This window comes from Jaculus jaculus, chromosome 14 (assembly GCF_020740685.1).
Source record: "Jaculus jaculus isolate mJacJac1 chromosome 14, mJacJac1.mat.Y.cur, whole genome shotgun sequence".
NCBI classification, from domain to species: domain Eukaryota; kingdom Metazoa; phylum Chordata; class Mammalia; order Rodentia; family Dipodidae; genus Jaculus; species Jaculus jaculus.
Window position 1 is genome coordinate 23225051 of NC_059115.1, and position 22727 is coordinate 23247777.

General features: G+C 49.0%; 1 protein-coding gene and 1 pseudogene across 2 annotated transcripts in view; one reads left to right on the plus strand and one right to left on the minus strand.

Moving 5' to 3' along the window:
* The window catches only part of Evc2 (EvC ciliary complex subunit 2), a 112095-nt gene extending 93004 nt beyond the window's left edge, over positions 1–19091 (plus strand). Inside the window, exons 16-20 of one of the 2 annotated variants that reach the window (XM_045133483.1) lie at positions 8012–8226; positions 9878–9965; positions 13650–13843; positions 16235–16336; positions 18484–19091. In XM_045133483.1, coding sequence (XP_044989418.1) covers positions 8012–8226; positions 9878–9965; positions 13650–13843; positions 16235–16336; positions 18484–18751 — 867 coding nt within the window. In that variant the 3' untranslated portion in view covers positions 18752–19091. The remainder of the gene's footprint in view (positions 1–8011; positions 8227–9877; positions 9966–13649; positions 13844–16234; positions 16337–18483) is intronic. The other variant, XM_045133484.1, reaches the window with a different exon arrangement.
* LOC123454776 lies at positions 5954–7895 on the minus strand (annotated as a pseudogene).
* Positions 19092–22727: the final 3636 nt, after the last annotated feature.

Consider the following 22727-nt stretch of genomic DNA (forward strand, 5'->3'; position numbering starts at 1 on the left):
TTTCTACATGCCTGTTTCTTTCTCTCAGATTAATTAATTAATTAAAAATATATCTGGAATTTAAGAAGTAACTCTAGAGGCTTTTAAAATCAGGAAAATAAAACAACCTTATGTATATGAGTTTAAAAACAAGTAACAGTGGAAAAATCTATAAAAAATATATAAAAATTTTGTGGTCTTGATGCCATAGGTGAAATTGATTTAGATCAACCTTGAACAAACATTTTCTGCCACTGCAACAAAAATACTTGAGACAAATGACTTAAAAGAAGAAAGACTTATTTTGGCTCATGCTCTCAGAGGGTTCAGTCCATATGGGATTGGTTGGCTTCTTGCTTTTGGGCTTTGACAAGGAAGAGCATCATGGCAGGGGCACCTGGCAGAGCACAGTCATTTTACTCTTGGTGGTCAGGAAGCAGAGGAAGACAGGAGTCTAGCCCATCACTGGTATGCTTGCAGTGTTCAGCCAGGTTTCAACCACTTGTCAGTAATGCCACCAGAGTGTAATTCATCAGTGGGTTCTTCCATTAACTCCTGATCAAGTCCTGATGCAGTCACCTCACAATGACTGGACTAACCCCCAACACGTGCAGCTTTTCAGGGGACACGTCAGGTCCAACCATAACAAAGAGTTACAAATCTCCCTCCAGTGCACAGAAAGTTACCCCACTGCAATAGATGTATAGGTGGGCTCCCAAGCTGTAAGATATTTTGTCAAACTCAGGTTCACATTATTGCTGTTGCTAGAAGAACAGGGACTGTTCCCCATCTTGTTTGATTATGTTTACATAGCGTGGACACCAATATGATACACAGAGTAGTACAGTTATGAACGTAGATCTACAATTTGTATACAGAACATTAGCAAAATTGTCCATCTATGAAAAATGATTTAACACCTCATGGCCAAGTTGAGTTCATACCAGGAATATGAGGTTAGTTTAACATGAGAAATACCCATTCACAACATGCTCCTGCTTTACACACTAAAAGGGTTTCCTCACACAACTATTTCAGTATACATGGAAGCATGGCATTGACCTTAACACTCATCTGAGATGGGACTCCTCAGAAAATCAGCAATAGAGGGAAACCTCCACTTATCAAAACCCATAGCATGGGCTACTTTTTGAGGTGGCCAGCAGGAGGTGGACTGCGACTTTGAGGTCCAGTTGGAGGAAACAATCCCTCAAGGGCAGGTCCAGGTCATTTAGGGAGTCAGGGGCAGAGTGAGATGTCAAGAGCCCCCCTGCCTGAGAAATGCCCTTTGTTCAGAGAAATGCCCTTCGTTCAGCCCTGAAGCCCGTGTTGGTGCTGTTCACCCAAGACAACTGCCTTCAGTTCTGAAGTGGGCAACACCACATGCCCATTCTTTCCTCTTCACCCCAAAGCTGTTTTTTTTTTTTTTTTTTTTTTTTTTAGAGAGAGATGGGGGAGAGAGAAAGGAGGGAGAGAATTGGCATACCAGGGCCTCCAGCCACTGCAGTTGAACTCCAAACTCATGTCCACCTTGTGCACATGTGCAACCTTGCACATGTATCACCTTGTGCGTCTGGCTTATGTGGGATCTGGAGAGTCAAGCATGGGTCCTTGGGCTTTTCAGGCAAGTACCTTAACGACTAAGCCATCTCTCTGGCCCCCAAAGGTCTTTTGAGTAACAGCAAAGCTCCCAGTCCCAGTTCCTGGAAGAGCAGCATCCATTTATCTGGAATTGGAAGCAACTAGGAATAAATCACATGATGTCGTGTTCTGGGGAGACAATGGGCCACCTGCGCTTTATAAATCCAGCTTACATTTGGAGGGGAAAATCCAGTTTTGCTGCAGATATCAGACTTTCACTCTGCAATGTGATCATGTGGTGTGAAGCACTTTCCTGCTGGGAATGAGCTTTTAAGCTGTTAAACATTTGGAGAATTAAAAAGCATGAAATGAAAAGCTTTGGAGGAAACGACTCCTCAAGAAACTGTTGAGAGCACCTCATTTGATGAATGATTTAAACTAGCTTCATGAAATTGGAACATTTACAAGGTGCAGTTGGGTCAGAGGGCCAAGTGGTAAAGATGGGAAATTAACACAGGACGGACTTGCTCAGAAGATGTGACCCCAGACTGACTGTCCCCACTGTGTTTGCATTGTGGTGTTACTTGCTGAGCAGCCACTTCTCCAAGGATAGCAAGGGCTGCTTCCCTCTGCCTCACCGCCCACTTGCTTCACTTGGACACATCATGGTGACTGATTCTGCTTGGACTTTCTCACTTCTGATTTCTGCCACCCAGCTTCACTGTTCTGATACATAGTAAGCTCAAAAACAATAAGATGTCGACATTAGCCAACATACACTGAACTCTCAGGCAGTCCAGGCAGCATGTCAGGTCCTCCATGGCACTTTTATGACCATGTTAAAGTACAAGAGCTGATGCTTAGAAAGGGACTTATTTCACAGCAGCAGAACAGACTCAACCAGGTCCCTGCGAGGCCCAGGATCCTGTCCTAACATTGTACCCACCTCCCTCCTTCTTTCATCCCCCTTCACACACTGTGGGCTACTGGGATGTTTTTGAAAATAGTGATTGTTCACAGTCTCATTCTCATAGCTGTGCATTTAAAAATCAGACCTCTTCATTCTTTCCCTACCCTAAACTTGGACCCCTTGCTGCTCCAGGCGCTTGAGATATATTCAACCTCTGTCCTTTCATAGTGCTTTTCCCCCTGAATGTTTCTGTCACATCTTGTATATTCCTGTCTATGCACTGAGGCAGGCCTCGGTGCTGCCTCCTCTGTGGAGCCCTCCAGGCTCTTCTCCAGCAGGCTGTGTACCTGTAGCCCTAATCTGAATGATATGATGATCATATATGGCAAATGTTTCCTATCATTGGTCTTATGTGGACACTGCTTGTCTCCTCAGCACTCAGTAAGTCTTTAGAATCTAGGGGCCATTCAGCCCAAGTACTTTGTGCTCAACCAAAGGACCACAACCAACTCTGTCATCCATTTCTGTTTCTATCATCCATCCATCACCTTCCACCCATCGTCATCTGTGAATCAGTCCATCATCTGTTGATACCCATGGCCACAGTGGCCACAATGCTGAGAGACAGGACTCAGACAGAGCAACTGGGAGTCTCTCCTGCCTGTATCCTTCCTAGACCTATGATTTCAGATTTCCTTATACTTCCTATGCCTCAGTTACTTTGTCTGTAAAATTGGTAGTAATAAATCTCTGCCTTGCATTATTTTGTGACATACAAATGACCAAACTAGTTCACATGAAAATACTCTGGGTTGTGCTTGCCTCGCAACACTGAGTACTTAATTCAAGCATGGACCTTTAACTGCTATGCCTGAGCACCCTAATTTAGATCCTCAGACCCCACGTAAAAGCTGGAGGTTGTGGCAGGGTCTATAATCTCAGGGTACCTACTGAGAAAAGGGAGGCAGAGGCTGGAGCATTTCCCCGAACCTCCTGGGTGGAGAGGTGAGCAACAGTGAGAGACCCAGCATCAAAACAAGGTGGAAGGTGAGGACAACCCAAAATTTGTCCTCTGACCTCCACATAGTGTGTGCTTACACACACACTCCACACTAAATAAATGAGTAATAATCAAACACTATGAGTTGTGCCTGGCACACCATAGGCCTTCATCTACATCTTCCCTGAGCCAGACCATGTGTTCACTGCTAGGATAATCTACAAGGCTCTGTAGTTTTGGGTCCTGCACTCGTGATGTAAATTCTGGAGGAGAATGAACAGTAGGGAAGGCATTCCAGAACGGAGTTTTATGCTCCATCTGTGCAGAGTGGCAGGCAGATGTGGGGTGTGTTGCTGTCAGTGGAGGGCAAGCTGTGGAATACGCATCTGCTTGTCTCCAGCCAGAGCTTTTCAAGCTGGGTCTGGGAAAGCTAGTCCTTTCTCCGGTGACGTAGGCAGTCTTGGGTTAGAGTCTTCTGTCCTAGTGTGGTGAGCCAGTGGCCCTCTGAGCCAGGCTTCTGCCATGTTGGCCTTGCTGACAGCTGGACAGAACCCAGCCCCAGACATGCAAATGGTTATCCTCCTGCTGCAGCAGTGGGAGTGATGGTCATAGTCACCACAGCCAGCATGGGTGAAGCCTGGCTCAGTGGCCAGGATCACGGGTCACCATCCCCTGATGAAGCCTATGTGTGGCCCCTTGGGATTCACTCCACCCTCCCACTGCAGCACTGGTCAATATGGATAATAATGGGCTAAATGTGTCTACCTTCTCCAAGACCTAGGACCTCCTACCGCCAACGCATAAACAGGCTTATGGCTTAAGAATGCAATATTTGTGAGTGTTTGGCTGGTGAGAGGTAGTGTGTCTTTTGTGATTACGAGCCAGAGCTAGCTGGCCTGGTGTTTCCATCACTTGCCCATCACTGACCAAATAGGAAGCAACTTGGAGGAGACTGGGTTTATTTTGGCTCACAGTTTGGAGGTACAGCCCATCATGATGGGGAAGGCATGGCAGCAGGAGAAGACACCAGCTGGTTGTTTACCTTCCAGGGATCAGGAGAAGCAGAGATGGGGCAGGAAGTAGGCCAGGCTCCTAGCAACCCACTTCCTGTAACTGGGCCTCCCCTCCTTGAGCAGTGCCTCTCCCTGGGGACCAAGTGTTTAAACACCTGAGCTTTTGGGAGCCAATTTACATCCAAATCACACACCTGTCCTCAAATTCTGCTACTGCCCCTTAAAAATTGTATCACCCTAGAACTTACCTTCATGCGTTCTGCCTAGATTTCCTCAACAGTTAAATAAGAAGTATAAGAGCATATATTCTAAGGCACTATTAGAAAGCTTTTGACCTCTATCTTTGGGGTCACATTCCCATAAAACCATTATAAAGTGAAAGTGTCACGTGTCAAAAGTGCATTAATCCAGTGGCCTGCTGAGCAGCACCACACACTGGAGTGGTTTCCCTTCCAGTCACGTGACTGACTGGCTCTGCACCCCTCTGCTGTCCCGAATGGCCAGAAAATACTTCTCTTTGAACAAACATCTCTTCTCCCAAATAGAACCCTAATGGAAAACCAGAGAAATGGTGCTTGGAGAACAAATGAGTTTATTGGGTTTATATGGGTGACCCAGGCAGCCATGTCATTGAAAAGTCCACCCCAAAGTGGAGGATGTCTCATGAAAGCTGCATCACTGGAATTTTTCACCCAAGTTGCAGGTAGCTTCACTGAAGAGTAATCTTTGCCTAGCAGTGGTTTAGTGCTTATATAACCTTGGGGAGGGGCTGGAGAAGCTTGTAAATTTCTTGTAAGTTTCTTGAGCTTCCTAAGTCCTGAGAGCCTTCCTTGGGGAGGGAATGTTTCAATTCAGAAGAAATAGCTACACAACAATACTACAGTGTATATGGGTAGCCCAGGAAAAGATCAAAATTAAGAATTCACATATGGCTCCTACTGACATACATTGCTAGCACACAACGTGGAGCCACTATAAGTCAGACACTGTCTAGAGAAGGAATCCCCACACACAGTGGCTCAGCAAGTGCACTGGGCTTAGCCACGGTTGCTGCATCCCTCTCAGCTCTCATAGGTTGATGCAGGCGGATACTCAATAGGAAATTAGTGACAAAGATGACAACTGCCAGTCCTGGCCCAGATGGGGAAGTCTCGCCCCCCCCCACCACCACCCCGGGAGCTCACTAAAACAGTGCCAGATATTCAAGTAACTTAAATGGGGCCTGTGTACAGAAGCACATGAGGAGGGTCCACGTCTCTCCAGGGACTTCTGGTGCCCTGCTGTCAAGGAGCTTCTTGTGTGTGTTTCAGTCTTGGTTTTGTTAAAAACTTCTGATAAATCATGAATGGCGGTGATGCAAAAGGAAGCTGGGGTGGGGACAAGGGTTGACGGGGCAGGTGGCAGTGGTGTCTTCTGAACAGAGACTGCCACGTTCCAGAGTAGATGATTCCTCTGCCATGTCTGCTCAGTTTAGAAGGTAACTTTCATCAGGAGCTCACTGATGTTGGCCTCAGAGTGGCCCTGCACATCACTGAGCAACTTGGCATCGTTCTTGGCTGACATAAGGGCGATGGCCAAGCACTTGGTGCCAAACCAGTGTGCTCTGGCTGCTTGATCCAGGTATGTGCGAGTCCATGGGCATGTTGTAGTTGAAGGCAGCATTCATCTGCTTGATGTCCATGCCTCGGCCATACACATTGGTAGCCATGAGGATGCGTTTTTGAGTCTTGAAACTGCTGATACCAAGAAAGCCTTCCCTCCTGGGGTGTCCCACAGAGGCAGCAATGGCTGGGAAGCTCCACTCCATTGGGAACAGGGCCAGGGCAGTGCAGCGCTGCCTGGACTTCACCAAGATCCCCACCTGCTTGAACTCAAGGGCATCTGGCCTTGTCCTTCAGTTTCACACAGTACTGCTGTAACCTGTGCACCATCGACTTGGTCTCATCCTCCACAGAGACCACTATTGGACCTTGCGTGAACCAGGTCCCTTTGCTCACAGTAGCACTGAACATCATGACCTGCTTCTGATGAGGGGGGCATGCAGAAAATCTTCTGGATGCGTGTGGAGCTGTCCAAGCATCTCGTCACATTCAGCCAAGATTAAGTCTTAATGTGTTGGAAGTTGAGGTTTTTACTTCGAGTCCCACCTAGGATGTGGCCAGAGGCCCCCACAGTGATAAGTGGGCAGTTCTTCAGCACATCAGCGTCCTTCTTGACAGTGACCTTGACACTCAGCATGTACTGTGAGAAGCGCTCATACTCTTGCTCATCTGACCCACTAGCTCCCTAGCGTGAAGCGTCACCAGCACAGACACCTGCCCAGCAATTAGCTCCAAGACAAACACTGCTGTCTTTCCCATGCCTGACTTGTCCTGGTATGGGACATCCATTCCCAGAGTGGCCTGAGGGATGCATTCATTCTGGGCTTCTGATGGATGCTCAAGGCCAGTCATCAATGGCCTGGAACAACTCTGGCTTGAGTAGGAAATTACAAGAGCCAGACCTGCGAATGGAGACACCAGAGCCCTCGACATCTTTCTTGCCAGGGGCTTCAGCCCATCTCTCCCAGCTGCTCTATCTACACCATCTTCACAGTTCAAGAACTCATGGTCCACATCATTCTCTGCCACGTGTGGGTCAGCAGGGGAGAAGGGCAGGTATCCCTGGATGAGTGCTCCTAGAATAGGTGAAAACAAGGAGGAAGACAGGGGCTGGAAGAACAGCTCAGGGAAAGGTAGTAGCTTCTGCTAGAAGAGCTGAGCAGGAGGAATGTGTATGGCAGCGAAATGGGATGCGGGAGGGAAGCTGCCGAGGATCTTCTGAAGGTAGGATTTAGAAAGGGATTCAGAATTGGTGTCTGGATACAGCTGGACAGGGGCCAGGGGGCCAGGCAAGAGCAGGGCACAACAGGCTTGAGACAGATTTTGTTCTGGCCTTTTTCTAGCAGTGTTCTGGGGTCTCTGGGTTCTTGTCTTGAAAGAAAGACTTTAGTGGAGAGGCACAGTTTAATTATCAAAGCAAATACATGAGAGAGAGCAGAGGGTTGTGCAAAACGGGAATAGCAAGCCAGTGGTTCTGAGTTATGAATTTTAAAGAAGTTTTTGTAAATTTATGAGGTGAATGGTATAGTGATGGGGATAAGGTAGCCCTTTTTCTCTTCCCAAATTATGGTGGCCCAAATTGCCCTTTTAGGGCATTTCTTCCCATGATCCTCTACCAAAAAAAAAGCCCATTTGTGGGAGGATAAAAACCACAGTGTAAATGATGTAATCCTGAAGATGGGTCTTTTGGGATTGCAGACTCTTCATTGGTCTACATGTGTGACAGTTGGGACAACATCCTGGTGCCTTAGTTTCTGATGCAGCCAAAGCCATCTAACTGCAGCTTAGTATGTCTTACCACCAAAGGACATCTATCCTGTCATGAGACTCGGCTGCCAAGTTGCAGCTGCAGTTTTCCCTAGTCACCTCTCTAACTTCTTGTTTACCCAGTATGAGTGGGACTTCCTGACTTCTCCTTCATGTTTAGGAGCTCCAAGAGCTAGAGAGGAAGCTGGAGGACAAGCTGTCACAGCAAGAGGCGGCCGAGCAGCAGCAGGCCCTGGAGAGCTGGCAGCAGTGGGTGGCTGAAGGTCCCGGACTTCTGAATGAGCCTGGGGAGGTGGGTTCTGGAAGACAAGTCTCCACCACCCTGCAGCAGGCCCTGAGCAAGAGCCAAAAGCTCTTGGAACACCATCAGCACAGGTAGGTGGGTAGGCCATGCCTGGGGTGTGTTGGGTCCCTGCAGGCCTGGGGAACCTGACCTTCCATCTTGCACCATGGTCTGTGCCCAGCATGGCAAGCCTTGTAGGATGTCATTCCCGTATTCCCTGACATCCTTCTGTACTTTGTTGTTTTTTAATATCATTGAATTTACTGACAATATTTCTTTACTTTTTAGTTTTTTGCATGTGTATGTTTGTAAAGTATGTGTGGGTAATGTATGCACATGAGTGCAGAGGCCACAAAACTTCAGGCGCCCTTTTCTGTTGCTCATCTGTGTACTTGCTTGTGACAAAGTCTCTCACCCTGGAGCTGCTGGCTTCAGTCAGCGAGCCTCAGTGATTCTCCAGTCTCCATGACAACTCCATGGGCTGGCTGGAGTTACAGATATGCGTGGCCATGTCCAGATCTTTAGGTGAGTTCTGAGGAGTTGAATTTGGCTGGTGTCAGGCTCTTGTTTAATCACCAAATGCTGTTAGTCACAGAGCCTTCTCTCTAGACCCAAACTTTTGAAGTTTTAAATAGCTATAGATTCCCAAGAAGTTGCAAAACTCCTAGCGAGGTCACGTGGTAACAACTCACACAGCCACATGCAATGTCCTGAGAGAGGCCTTGTTCAGAGTCACTGGTGTTGTAGCATTTTAGACCCTGCCTTGCCTTTGTGTAGTCGTCAAGCAGACAGAGCCAATCTCCATCTGCGCTCCTGGCATTCTTTTTCAATTAACATCAGACAATTATCTGTTGCCTGTGGCATCAAGAACTCCTAGAAAACCTAATTTCTTATAGCTCTCTGACTTGTAATCGTGAATATAATGCCATTGTGGAAAGGAAGAATGAAAACTCTATTCAGCATGTTATGATTAGCTTTTGAAACACACAGATTGGATGGAAACACACCCAGTTTTAATGGATGTGATTTCTGGATGATGACATTACAGGCAAGCTTAATTTATTTGACTCTGCATTCCCATGTAAACAAAACATCAACATGCAATTCTGTTTCATTGTCATAATTGCATGACGGGGCTGAATGTTGGTGGTCTCAAGGGCATGTTGATGTGAAAGGTTTGTGTGCTGCCTGGAGGGGGTGACTTATCACGGGTTTGGACTGAGCAGAAGCATTGGGTTGTGGAAAGTGGACTGTGGGGTGGATCCATGATGCCAGCTTTGATGCAGAATCTCCACATGGGAGGCAACAAGCTTCCTGGGGCCAGGTGCCAGCGGGTCTTGCCGCCCTGCTGGAGCAGGTCCCCCTGTGGGCATGGCTGCAGATCTGCTTCAGCACAATGCAGAGGCAGGTGTGGACTCCAGGTCCTAGTTATGAAGACAGGCCAGACTTTCAGAGTGAGATCCCAGAACCCTCCCTCCCTCCCTCCCTCCTGGAGCATGGAGCAGTCAGTCTCCCTATGGCTCCCAAGGGACCTCTCACCAAGCAGCCCTCCTTGCTTCTGCCAGCACTCCTGTTATGCTCTTTGGGAAGTACGTCAAGTGAGGAGGGGACAGCAAGCTCTCTGGCCATCTTCTTTTCCTCTTGTGGCCCAGATCTGTCATTCTTTGTCACTGAAGCAAGATGAGCCCTCGTAGCATCCCTCAATGGCAGAGCTGGGCTCATGTGGATTTCTCTTCACCCTAGGGTGAGGGAGCAGCAGCAGAGCAGCGCTGTGTTGGAGGATTTGCTAGAAAACATGGAGACGGACACCTTGGCCAGCCTGTGCAGTCAGGTGAGAGGGCCCACCCCTGCCGGTGGGCATTGCCCCTTTCTCAGGGTTCTCATCTCCTCAGATAGGCATAGTCCAGACAGCCTCTAATTTCTGGCCAACCCAAGCCAGGCCCTGCAGGTAGCAGATAGCCAGAGATGGTGTGAGCACTGCTTTGTGTTAGGCCCCCTCTGTCCCTAGGTCCATGTCTCGGGATTCAACCATCTGTGCATGTAAAAATACAAACAAAGCAGTCTCTTAATGCCAGTATGTGCTGTTTTGTAAAGGGGCCTGAGATGGCTGCATCTGCTGAACATACCCAGATGAACTTCTGGTCATTGTTCCTCAACAGTACAGCATAATCGAGAGTCATATGGCATTCACATCGTCAAGGTGTGTCAGTTGCTTTCTCCTAACTGGGACAAAATATCCAGTCAGAAGCAACTGATGGAAAAAAGGGGTTCATTCACCTTACAGTTCCAGAGGGTAGAGCCCATCATGAAAGCGTGGCAGGAGCTGGAAGCTGCTGTCACACCATCATGTCAGCAGGGAGAAAGAGAGAGAAAGAACAGCACAAAGGGCCAGGCTGAAAACCCAGGGCCTGCCCCATGCCACCCTCCTCCAGCAGGGCTCCACCTCCTTGAATAGTGCCCGTAGCTGGAGACTAAACACTCAGCCCGTGAATCGGGGGACATTGCACTCAGAACACACCAGGACTCATCAGTAACCTAGAGGCAATGTAAAGCATATGACAAGATGTGCATGGGTTACATGCAAAGACAATGCAGTGCAAAAAAGGAAAGGCGCTGACTCCTGGCCCTCCATTAGCAGAGGGCTGTGCTCTGGGGGCACAGATGGAGCATACTCTCTCTGGTTCCTGCTTCTCCATCTCCTCCTCCCCTACTGTAAGCTTTCTCCATGTGCAGGGGACCTGGGCCAGCAGCCCTGCACCTCATGACATCTCAACATTGCTGCGCTGGTTGGCTGGGTAGCCCACTCCTCTGTACATGTAAAATCCCAGGGGAGGTCTCTGGTTAGGTAATCAGGCAGGCCCACCCTGCCACTTCTTCCAGTGGCTGTTATTTGGGTCTCTGTGGCACTGGCTCGTGGAAAAGAGAGGTTTTGTTGTTGTTGCTGTTCTTTCTTCTTCGTTATTTTATTTATTTATTTTTCAGATACCATTTCAGTCGGTAGCCCAGTCTGGCCTGGGAATCCCAGCAATCTTCCTGCCTCCCTCATGAGTGCTAGAATGGTAGGTTTCCACTACAACATCTGGCAGACCTTAGCTTAGTATATCCTTACAACCCTTTTCCCCAGTGTAATTATTCTTGTTTAATAGATGAGGATGTTGAGGCATAGAGCTTGCCTTTCTGTTCAGTGAGGCTAGGAGTCCAGTGAACTTTTTTTTTCATTTTGAGAGGGAATGAGGCAGAGAGAGAGAGATAGAATGGGCACACCAGGGCCTCCAGCCACTGCAAATGAACTTCAGATGCATGCACTACCTTATTCATCTGGCTTATTTGGGTCCTGGGGAATTGAACCTTGGTCATTTGGCTTTGCAGGCAAGTGCCTTAAGTACTAAGCCATCTCTCCAGCCTTTCATGGTATTTTTTGTTGTTGTTGTTTTGTTTTTTTTGTTTTTCGAGGTAGGGTCTCAGTCTAGCTCAGTTTGACCTGGAATTCACTATGGAGTCTCAGGGTGGCCTCAAACTCACAGCGATCCTCCTACCTCTGCCTCCCGAGTGCTGGGATTAAAGGCGTGCACCACTACGCCCGGCCCCTTCGTAGTATTTTTTTTAAATGTGTGCATTCACACATATTTGTTTGGGTGGGGGAGACCAGAGGACAGCCTTAGGTATAGGAATTTCATCTACTTCTTGAGACAGGGCCTCATTGGCCTGAAGCTCACCACCCAGGTGACACTTGCTGTCCAATGAGTCCCTGTGATAGTCCTGTCTGCCCTTGCGGTGCTGGGATTGCAGGCATGTGCCACTGCGCCTGTCATCTTTATGGGGGTTGAAATCAGGTCCTCATGCTTGCAAAGCAAGTACTGAGCTCTCCCTAGCCCCCATCAATTCTTTTTTTTTTTTCAAGGTAGGGTCTCACTCTGGTCCAGGCTGACCTGGAATTAACTCTGTAGTCTCAGGGTGGCCTTGAACTCACGGCGATCCTCCTACCTCTGCCTCCCGAGTGCTGGGATTAAAGGTGTGTGCCACCACACCTGGCCCCCATCAATTCTTAAAGAATATTTTTATTTTGAGGGCTGGAGTGATTGCTCTGTGGTTAAGGTGCTTGCCTGCAAAACCTAATGACTCAAGTTTGATTCTCCAGTACACACATAAAGCCAGATGTACAAGGTGGCACATGCATCTGGAGTTCATTTGCAGTGGCTAGAGGCCCTGGCATGCACATTCTCTCTCTCTCTCTCTCTTTTCCTCCTTTCCTCTCTCCCTCCCTACCTCTCTCTCTCTCTCTCTGCCTTTTCTGTCACTCTCGCTCTCTCTCAATAAATAAATAAATTAAATTGTAAAAAGAAAAGAATATTTTCACTTCAAAATTATCTTGGACTGTTAGGAGCTTGTAGAGCCAATCTAGAGTTCCAGTGTCCATCCCATGTTTTATGTTTCTCTGTGTAACTCTGGGACCACATCGGGTCCAACAGTCTACATTGGTATGAAGTGTATGCTCAGTTCTGTCATGTTGACACAGGAGATTCAGGTAACCACCACAACACAGATGTGAAACTGTCTACCACCACCAGACCTCCCTTTGTGTCTCCCAGAGAGCCACAGCCACATCTGTTGCGCTGCTCCCTCGCCGCAGGCCCACTGTCTGTCGCTATACCGTATTCAGCTGCAGTCCTGGGACGATGGGCCATCTCTACTGAACATGAAGTCTTTCAGAGCCAACCAGCTCTTCCTTCATTTGTTGTCTGTTTCTTTCAGGCAAGGCCTCAGTGTAGCCCAGGCTGACTTAGAACTCACTCTGCAGCCCAGGCTGGCATTGAATTCATGGCTATCCTCCTAACTCAGCTTCCCAAGTGCTGGGACTAAAGGTGTGAGCCACCATGTCCAACTTTAGCCCTTCATTTAAAAACATATTTTATATTTATTTATTTATTTTAGAGCAAGACAAAGAAAGAGACAGAGAGAAAACCAGGGCATCCAGCCACTGCAAACAAACTCTAGACGTATGCACCACCTTGTGCATCTGGCTTACGTGGGTTCTGGGGAACTGAACCTGGGTCCTATGGCTTTGCAGGCAAGTGCCTTAACTGCTAAGCCATCTCTCCAGACCTAGCCTTTCTTTTTGATACAGTGGTATTTCATGGTGCGGTGGAGGTACCTCTCGTCATCCAGTGGCATAGGGACACTCAGCTCTTCCTGGGACCTCACAGAATGGGAACAGATGAGGAAGATTGCTGCTCACCCTGTTGTAGGCCAGGGCTTTTGAGCAGTGATTCCAGATCTAACCCCTGAGAGCTGAGAAAGGTTGAGTGGGCCTTAATGAATATTGCAGGCGCTGAGTCAGCTGACCAAGAAGATTTTTTTTAACAGCTTTGTGAGTTTGGAACACAGTTGGTTTCCAGGTTAGCCACTAAGATCACCTCTGGACAAAATGCCCTAAGAGAGTAATGAATTAAAATACGCTGCGCCTCGCGGCTAGAGACTTCCCTGGCTTCAGCTTCCTCCGTCTTGTGCTCCCTAGGGGCTGAGGGTGGCGTCATACCTCTCCAAGATGACCATGGTGCCTGGCGCCACGCTGTGCCGGCTCCTGAGTGTGGGGCTGCCCGCCTCGCAGCCCCCGCTGCTGGCCCTGCTGGACTCCGCCAGTGACAAGCATGCGGACCCCATGGTAGAGAGTGAGGGCAGCGGGGAGCAGGCTGAGCTGGGCAGGAGGAGGTGAGTGCTGTGCTCGGTCTGAAAGACACGTGTGAGCCCCAGGGGGCCCACGGGGGAGGGTTCCCCACTGGACCCTCGCTGTTCAAGAGGGCCTGCGTGGACTCCAGTCTCCGTGGGCCTAAGTGGTTTGTGTGTTCTAATTTGTCACCAATTTGTATTTGCAGTCGAACCTTGCAGTGACTTTCTCTGGGACTATCAATATGTTCTAACATAGCCCTTCCCACAATGTAAAAATTACATCCAAGTAAAAGAAGAAAATACCCACGGCTTTCCTATCTGGGGAAAATGACACTTAGCATTTGGTTACATTTCTTCTTCTAAAGTGTGCTTCCCTGCTGAGTCCTGTGAGCCTGTTACGTACATGGTGTGTGTTAGAGTGTATGAGTGTTTGTCTCTGTGCACATGTGTATTGTGTGAATGTGAACAGCTGCTCTCTGATTTATAATGGGATTGTTCTGAATAGTGCAGTTATAAACTGAAACTCTCTTCAGTGGAAAGCACTCGCAGTGCCCTGATGTGCTGCCCGCTGCCCTGAGCTGCACGGTCATTTCGGTGTCTGCTGTTTGCCCCACTCTGTGGACTGGGAGGGCTCTCGCTGCTGCGCCCAGCATCCAAAAGATGTCTGGGAAAGATCCAAGTTCAAGATTCAAGACTCCATTTTTGCTGAATGATCATGGCTGTAAAGTTACCTTCTCATTGCTGTGACTGAATGCCGAGCATGAGTCAGCTTAAAGGGTAAAGAGTTTGTTTGCACTCACAGTTTGAGGCGATAGTGGGTTATGGCAGGGAAGGCGCGGCAGCAGGAGCCAGAGGGAGGGTCGCTGTGCGCTGGCGGCGGTCAGGAAGCAGACAGCGGTGACGGCTCATGTTCAGCTAGCTCTCCTTTGTGTGCAGTCCAGGGTGCCCAGGATGTGGATTTGGTCCAGAATGGCTCTTTAGAAGGCAAGCTGAGAAGCGTGGTGTGGAGGAAGAGACTAGAGTACATGAGGACCAGGCTGCAATGACGAGCAGAGTGGAAAGTGTGGAATGCCAGCTGCCGAGCCTCAGCCTGGGGAGGGCCCTCTGGGAGAACAGAGGCTGCTCAACTGGCCTCAGAACAGGGAGGAGATATGTGTGCCCATGACATTTTCTGAGGAAAAGGGCAGTGCCTTTTTATCAGTCATAATGGAGGCGTTCACTCAAAACATTGCGTTTTCAGTGTAGGAAGAGTGAGCTGGAGTGAGCAGAGTGGGAGAGGGGCAAAGGCAAGGGCAAGGTGGGTGTTGCAGGGGCTAGAAGAGATGCCATTGGGTCCTGCCCAGTCACAGAGTCAGATGTGGGTGGAGCCAGAGGACTGGATGTGGTCAGCAGTTGAGGGTGAGTATGGTCACTGGACCTTGTTCCTGCCTTGTCCTGTCAGGCCAGGGTAGCCTGCAAGGCTGGTGTACAGGCTGGGCTGGAAACTGGAAGGAGAGTTCTGATGTTTGACACAATACAGGAACTTGCATCACTCTGTCCTTGCCTAGCTTCCTGGCTAGGCCCTGGTTAGCCATTGTGATCCCTTAGGGTGGGGCATTGTCTCCTCTGGGGACCCTGGTGCCTGGGCATCAAGGTCTGTGGCTTTCAAGCAGTGGAAACTGATTTACTGTGGGCAAGCAGATGTCCTGATGGACATGTGGGATCCAAGGAAGGTCACATGTCCCACACAGGGAGGTGGGCTCAGGGCAGTGCTCTGATGGCCATCAGAGAGTGTCCTCTGCCCAGGAGATTAGCAAGCTCCTGGGAGGGATGCATGCCAGCTGGGGAGGGGAGAATGGCAGGGACACGACTCCCAGTTCCACAGGGTCCTGTGTTGGCTTGAACCCAGGGCCCACAAGCAGCAGTTCTCCAGTCTGGAGTCGCACAGCTGTAGGTGCCATCAGGGTGCCCTGCCTGGCCTACCCTCCACACTTCCGCTGTTTCTCCATAATTGTATTCATGCATTCAGAACACACGTCTGAGTTCCCAGTCTATCTTCACACGTAGGCATTGGACTTCCATGCAAAAAAGTCCCACCTGCATGGACTGTGCGTCCCAGAGCAGTGGGTATAAGTCAGTACAGAGCCCTTCACGAACAGCTGGCATGGCTCCTTTGGTGCAAATATCCCATCTTTATGCTTCATCTCCACTGATGTCACTTGTCACCACCTGTGATCCCCTGAGCTGGGAACTCCTCCAGGGCAGAGGCTGCCTCTGACCAGCCTGGAGAGTGACATGCATAGAGTGAGTGAAAGAGCCCCATGAAAACTTTCAGGGCATCTGGTGACAGCAAGAGGTCATCTACAGAGATGGAGCCCCACGGGGCTTTTGAGAATTACTAGTCACCGGAAGGTTATATTCTTTTTAAACTTCAAGCCTCCTCTCTTGAATCAGGAAACATCAGAGCTGGTGGCAAGCCTTGGACAGGAAGCTGCGGGCAGATCTGGTGAGCCAAGGACTGGAGAGAGTGCTCTGGGCCCGTCAGAGGAAGGAGAGGTGAGGAGAAGTGCAGGTAGGCTGGGAGGGTGGACTACCAGGAGGAGAAAAGGAGGCAGGAGCGTCCCTTCCCTGAAGACATAGTCCTTGATGCTTGGGCTCAGGTTAGAAGTGGAAGAAAAGCCAGTAGCTCTGGTGGGGAGAACGTTCTCCCAGCATTTATTAGCATTTTAATTACTGTATTTATTTTAGCTAATAGCTGGTTGTAATGGAGTATAATTAGAAAAAGAATAATTCCTTATTCAGACTTGATTGTTCCCAAAGCCCTTTCAGTTCTTGTACTGAACCTTCTAGAAAGTGGGCAAGATAAAACTGAAATGCAGGAAGGTCAGATGCAGTGGTTTAGGGCTGCAGCTGGGTACTGACCCAACTTGGGGCTTGTCTCTCCAGCTCCCATCCAGTGCCTTCTCTCTAGGCACTCGGTGAAGTGAGGGGCAGATTGTTTCACATTGCTACAGACTATCAAGCAAGGCTCTCCTGTGGTTCCAAATAGAAGAGATTAGAAAAGGTCACTTCAGGACTGCAGAGATGGCTTAGTACTTAAAATGCTTGTCTGCAAAGCCAGAGGACCCAGGTTTGACTTCCCAGAACCCACATAAACCAGATGCACAAGGGGATACTTGTGCACAGGATGGTGCATGTGCCTGTGAGCATGTGTCTTGAGTTCATTTGCAGTGGCTAGGGCCCTGGCATGCCAGTTCTTTCCCTCTTCCCCTCTCTCATAAAAAAGAAAGAAAGAAAAAGTCACTTAGTCACTTCAGTAGATGCACAGTGGCTCAAGTGGTGGCATCCTTTGTGTCTAAGGGCAATGCTATCATGAATTACGACCTTCCCTAAGAGAGGAAAGTGCTGGCAACATCACTGCATGGACTTTCCACAGTGGGGAGCTTGGAGCTATTGATGATAGATTGATGGATTGGACATCAAAATATAGTCCAAAAGAAATTTGGTCAGGATATTGGAAAGAAAGTCAATATAGGGGCTGGAGAGATGGGTTGGTGGTTATGGCGTTTGCCTGCAAAGCCAAATGGATCCCGCTTCGATTATCCAGCACCTATGTTAGCCAGATGCACAAGGAGGTGCATGTATCTGAAGTTCATTTACAGTGGCTAGAGGCCCTGGAGTGCCCGTTCTCTCTCTTTTTCTCTCTCCCAAATAAATAAATAAAACGTGTGTGTGTGTATCAGTTCAGGCCCAGGTAAGAAAACTACATTGGGCTGTATAACTGCACCCTTCTACTTCGACCACTCCTAGGTTACTGACAGGCATGGAGTGTATAGTGATCACGAGAGGCCATGGGCCCACTGTCCGCCCCCAGATGTTCACACAGAGCTGGGTTTGAATCCTTGCTCCGTTCATCCAAGCGGCCATGGCACAGGGTAGTGACGAGGCTGGCAGTGATGTCCATCAGGGAGAGCCCAGCGACCCTACCTGTCCTACACTGCTGGGGTGATCTCTCAGGACATCTTCAAGGCTCCAGGAACAATCCTGTAAAGGGCATTCCCAAAGCTCTTACTCTCCCCTGTCGTAGACACGTTCTGCCCTGCTCCTCACGGCTGCCTGTAGTTTCCTGGGCCTGCTTCTAGGACGAGGTCCGGGCCGGGCGTTAACAGTGAGCCGGTGAGAGTAACAAGGCTCGCCTCCAGCCAGCAGTGGTGACGGTGCGCTCACAAGGCTCCTGGGCAGTCAGCTCCTGCTGCAGGCTTAGTGAATTTTAAATGGCACTTGGCTGAGTAAGCTTCATGCTGCTGTCAGAAAACACCTGACCAAGAGCATCCTGTGGAAGGAGCGGGCTTATTCTGGCTTAGACTCGTGGGGAATCTCCATGATGACAAGGGAAAACGGTGGCATGAGCAGAGAGGGTGGACATCATTACGTGGCCAACATCAGGTGGACAGTGGCAGCATGGGAGTGTGCCAAACACTGGCAAGGGGAAGCTGGCCATAATATCTGTAAGCCCACCCCCACCAATACACTGCCTCAGGGAGGCATTAATTCTCAAATTGCTATCAGCCGGGGACCTAGCATTCAGAACACATAAGTTTATGGGGGACACCTGAATCAAACCACCACAGGAACCTAACTCGGGAATTCTCCTGAGAAAACTATATTCAAATATATAACTTGACCTTTTGTTCTCCTTTCAGCATATTAAAGAAGGTATATGTCCCTATCCAGGAGAGGGTGATGTTCCCTGGTAAAGGAAGTTGGCCACACCTGTCCCTGGAGCCCATTGGTGAACTGGCACCCATCCCTATCATGGGGGCCGAAACCATCGACATACTGAGCACAGGGGAAAAGCTCTTTCTGTTCAGGAACCCAAAGGAACCCGAGATCTCCTTGAATGTTCCTCCCCGGAGGAAGAAGAACTTCCTGAATGCCAAGAAGGCCAGCAAGGCCTTGGGCCTGGACTAGCCCAAGGGAAGGCTCCTGAGGAAACTTTCCTCCCTCCTGCGTGCCTGGGTCTGTCTGTGTACATACTTAAACCAGCAGCGTGTGCCTGGCAATGGCAGAAGACATGAGCACCCAGGCAGGCACTCTGGTTACTGCGCCCAGTTACTCTGTTTCCGTTTGGCCCAAGGACAGTAGCCTGTCCTTCTTCCCTCACCATGATGCCAGGATCTCAAGACCTCCCGGCATACCCAGCCCCAGGCAGTGACGAGTGGGCCCTGGGGGAAGGCGGGCCTCTTCGTACATGGTGTTGGTTAACTGTTCTGTTATGAACAGACTTGGAGGGTAAAGTGTTTTACACACAGCTCTTCTCCGCTGACCCATTTTGCTTTTGTGGGAGCAAGTTAGGGTGATGACTTACGTGCCTTGTCTCCCCTGGGGCCACAGAGAGACCCCCTCTGTCACTGCAGGCATCCAAGTGCACCAGCCCTGGGGATAGGCTCAGCACAGAGCTCATTTTGCAAATGAGAAAATCGAGAAATAATTTGTATAAGATTGTAAAGGAATAGGTACCAAAATGAATGTTCATGCTCTTACGACTGAAACCTCTATCCTTCCTCCGGACCCTGGTCAGTGGACACACTCAGGGCTCTCTGCAGACAGGTGAGCTGCCTCCAGCCCCCATGGCTCATGCAGGCTTTCCTGGGGTCCTGACCCTTCCTTGGAAGCTCCCAGCAGGGGCCATGCCGGTATATCTGCTTGGGGCACATAGCTGTGTGAGCCTTGAGGCCAGAAGACAGCTGCAGAGGGGCTTCCCTAAGGATGGGAAAGAAGGGGAAGGCCGTCCGGTCATCAGCAGGGGAAGGGAGAGGGCTGCCTGGCCGCCATTCTCACTAGGTACTGGTACCAAGCAGGTGAGAAGCCCTAGTCTCCTCTTACAGCCAAGGAAGCTGGGTCTCAGAGGTTAGGTGGATTGCTTGTGATCACAGCATCTTATGGGGTAGCCCAGGGTTGTATGTACCTGCCTGAGGTAAGAATCCCATTTTCACTGACAACCTGAAGTCCAGCTTATCTGCATTTTCCCATAACTATGGAGCAGGGGAGCAGGGCCTTTGGTGTGGGGGGGGTGCACTTGTTCAAGGGGGGACAGAGGTACATCTTAAGAGCTGGCAGGCCACCCATATCACTGCACATCGCTGTAGTACCAGATGAACACGGGAGCAGTGCACATCCCAGAAAGCAGGATCGAACCACTTGTCCATAGGAAGTTCCAGTGGGAAGGAGAGGAAGAGCAGAGTTTTTTTGTTTTTGTTTTTGTTTTTTGGCAGTTTTGAAGCTGAATCCGCAGGGCCTAACACTTTGTAGACAACGTGCTGTACCACTGCGCCATCTCCCTAGCCCTCAAGAGCAGTGAGTTTCACACACAAGGTAGTGGGATGGAGGTGCATGACCTTTGAAATAAGTAGACTATATTTGAGTCTCGCTCCACCACTTAAGGGCTGTGTGCTCCTGGGCAAGTTGCCCAACTTTTCTGGGCCTCATTCTTATAAGTAAAATGGTAACTGAACTCCTGAGAAGGGTTGGCAGTGAGGGATCCACTAGAGTGCTAGGTGGTGTGAGCTTGTCAAGTCCCTGTCCTTCCTGGAGTGACTGCCTGCTTCCACAGTAACTCTGCTGTGATTTTGCACAGTTGCAAGTAGATAATCCACAAGGATCTCAAAAAATAGCTTAAAATTGCCAGCTGAAGGCTGATTGAAGAGGCTGTTAGCCACAGCAGGTGCCTGAACTGTTCAAACCGCAGCACTGCCCCCCAAATAATGTGATACCCTCCCCTGTGCTGTCAGCCCACCAGCCTGTGCTGTGTACCCTGCACAACACACCTGGGCGGGCTGGGAAAAGGCTGAGGCTTGGCAATTAGGTACATTGGGTTAAAATCCTGCCTCAGTTATTTTAACTAAGTCATTTAACCAATCTCTTCATCTGTTAAACAGAATGGATCCTGATTATTTACTTAAGCATAGAAATGCCATAAGTGTGAAGATACTGGAGATGATGTCTACAGAGTGAGAAAATGTTGGTATGCATTAAAGGAGTTTGCTTTGTGTTGTTTTTCTGAGTGTGTGTGTGTGTGTGAAAGATGTGCATGCATATGGATGCATTTTCATATGTGTTTGGGCACATGCACGTGTGTGTGCATGTGAAGACCAGGGATCAATGTAAGATGTCCCCTGCTATTGCTGCCCAACTTATTTATTGAAGTGTTCGCTCACCGAACCCAGAGCTCACTGATGCAGCTAGGAAAGCTAGCCAGCTTGTCCTGCCTGTCTCCACCTACTGGTGCTGGATTACAGGAACTTAGGTGTGTTCTGGGGATCCAAACTCAGTCCTCACACTTCAGCAGACATTTTACCAAGTAAGCCATCTCCCTGGCCCTGTTTATTTGTTTTATTACATTTGTATGTATTCACAAATTGAGCTAGCCTGTTCCTTTCATTCCTTTTGGCACTGTGGGTGAAGGCAGTTCTCTGGAAGGGCCATACCTTCCAGGATGGCTCGTCCCACACACCAATTCATGCAGGAGCTTAATCCCCAAAATTATAGGCTAATGGTACTAAGAGGTGGAAACTTCATAACAAGGAGACTGTGGTGCTGGAAGTGAGGTGTTTGTAAATTCATCAGAGTTGGGTATAGTCATCATGGTGTGGTCCTATGATTGGGTTCTGGTGGCTTCCTGAAAAGAAGGAGATGTATGCATGCACACATGCACATGTGTGCACGTATACACACTCCCTGTTTATCATGGTATGATTGATGCTCTTGAGACTCTGCCAACCAGAAGGCTCTGGCATCCAGAACTGTAAGCAAAACAACCCTATTTTCTTTATAAGTGAGCCTGCCTCAGGTGTTTGGTTAGAGTAATGAATGAAGCAGTACCCATGGAAAACTACTTATGGGAGAAGTGGGGAGAAGTCAACACTGTTTTGCCAATAACTGCACGTTGTGCAGTCATTCTTGAGACCCAGACTCATTTCTAACAATTACGGGGCCTCAACCAATAGTTCTCCAGTGTTTTGGAGACTGGTCCTCAGCCAGGGAGGGTGTACCTGCTGCCTCGCTGTGGCAGCCCTGTTTGGGTGCGGAAATGTCTCTCAGCTTTAGCATAAGGAAAGTGTGAGAGAAAGGCGCAAGAGCAACACCGGACTTGATCTCAGACAGACACTGTTTACTGAAGCCCACCGCAGGCTGCAACCTTCTCACAGGATGGAGGCTGAAGCACTAAGCTAGGCTGGGGTTCAAGCTTACAAGGAGGAGCCTGAGGAAAACGGACAGGACCAGATGCAGGTCTAAGGGAAGTTGATAAGGAATTGTAGCCATTTGTGGCCTTGCTCTGAAAGAATAAGCCGTTTCAGTGAGCTTGTCTATAGCAGGATGCCCCAGATAGTTTCTGTTCCCTCAAGGCCTTCTGAGTTAAGGGAAGTGTATCAATCAGGGGAGTTATCAAGCTTGTCTCGGACTGTACATCTCAGATGTTCCCAAGTCCTTTTACTTTCACTTAGAACCAGCAGGAGCCCAGAATCAAAAACAAGTTGGCCACATGGGGAGAGAGGATCCTAAGGAAAGTACCACGGTGACCAGGTAACTTCATGAATGAACCAAGGCAGGAAAATTGAGTTCTAAGTACTTCCTTGGTAGATGGGACATCTGGTCGTTGTGTGCATGTGATTGAGATGCATAATTAAATCCAAAATGAATGTAAACTCTAGGAGGGGGGTAATCATTGCAGGAGCGTGCAAGGAACTTCCAACATCTGACAGCTAGTCAGCAGGGAAGAGGTTTCCAGCTCAGCCCCAGCTTTATTTCTCAGTGACCTGCAGCCCAAGCATGTGGAGTCCTCATCAACAGAACCTTACCATTTAGTTCTAGTAGCAACCAAGAGCCTTGGAAATAGCCTTTAATTTTGTGGGGCCATTGGGGCCTTCCTGGTCAACAACTTGCTGTA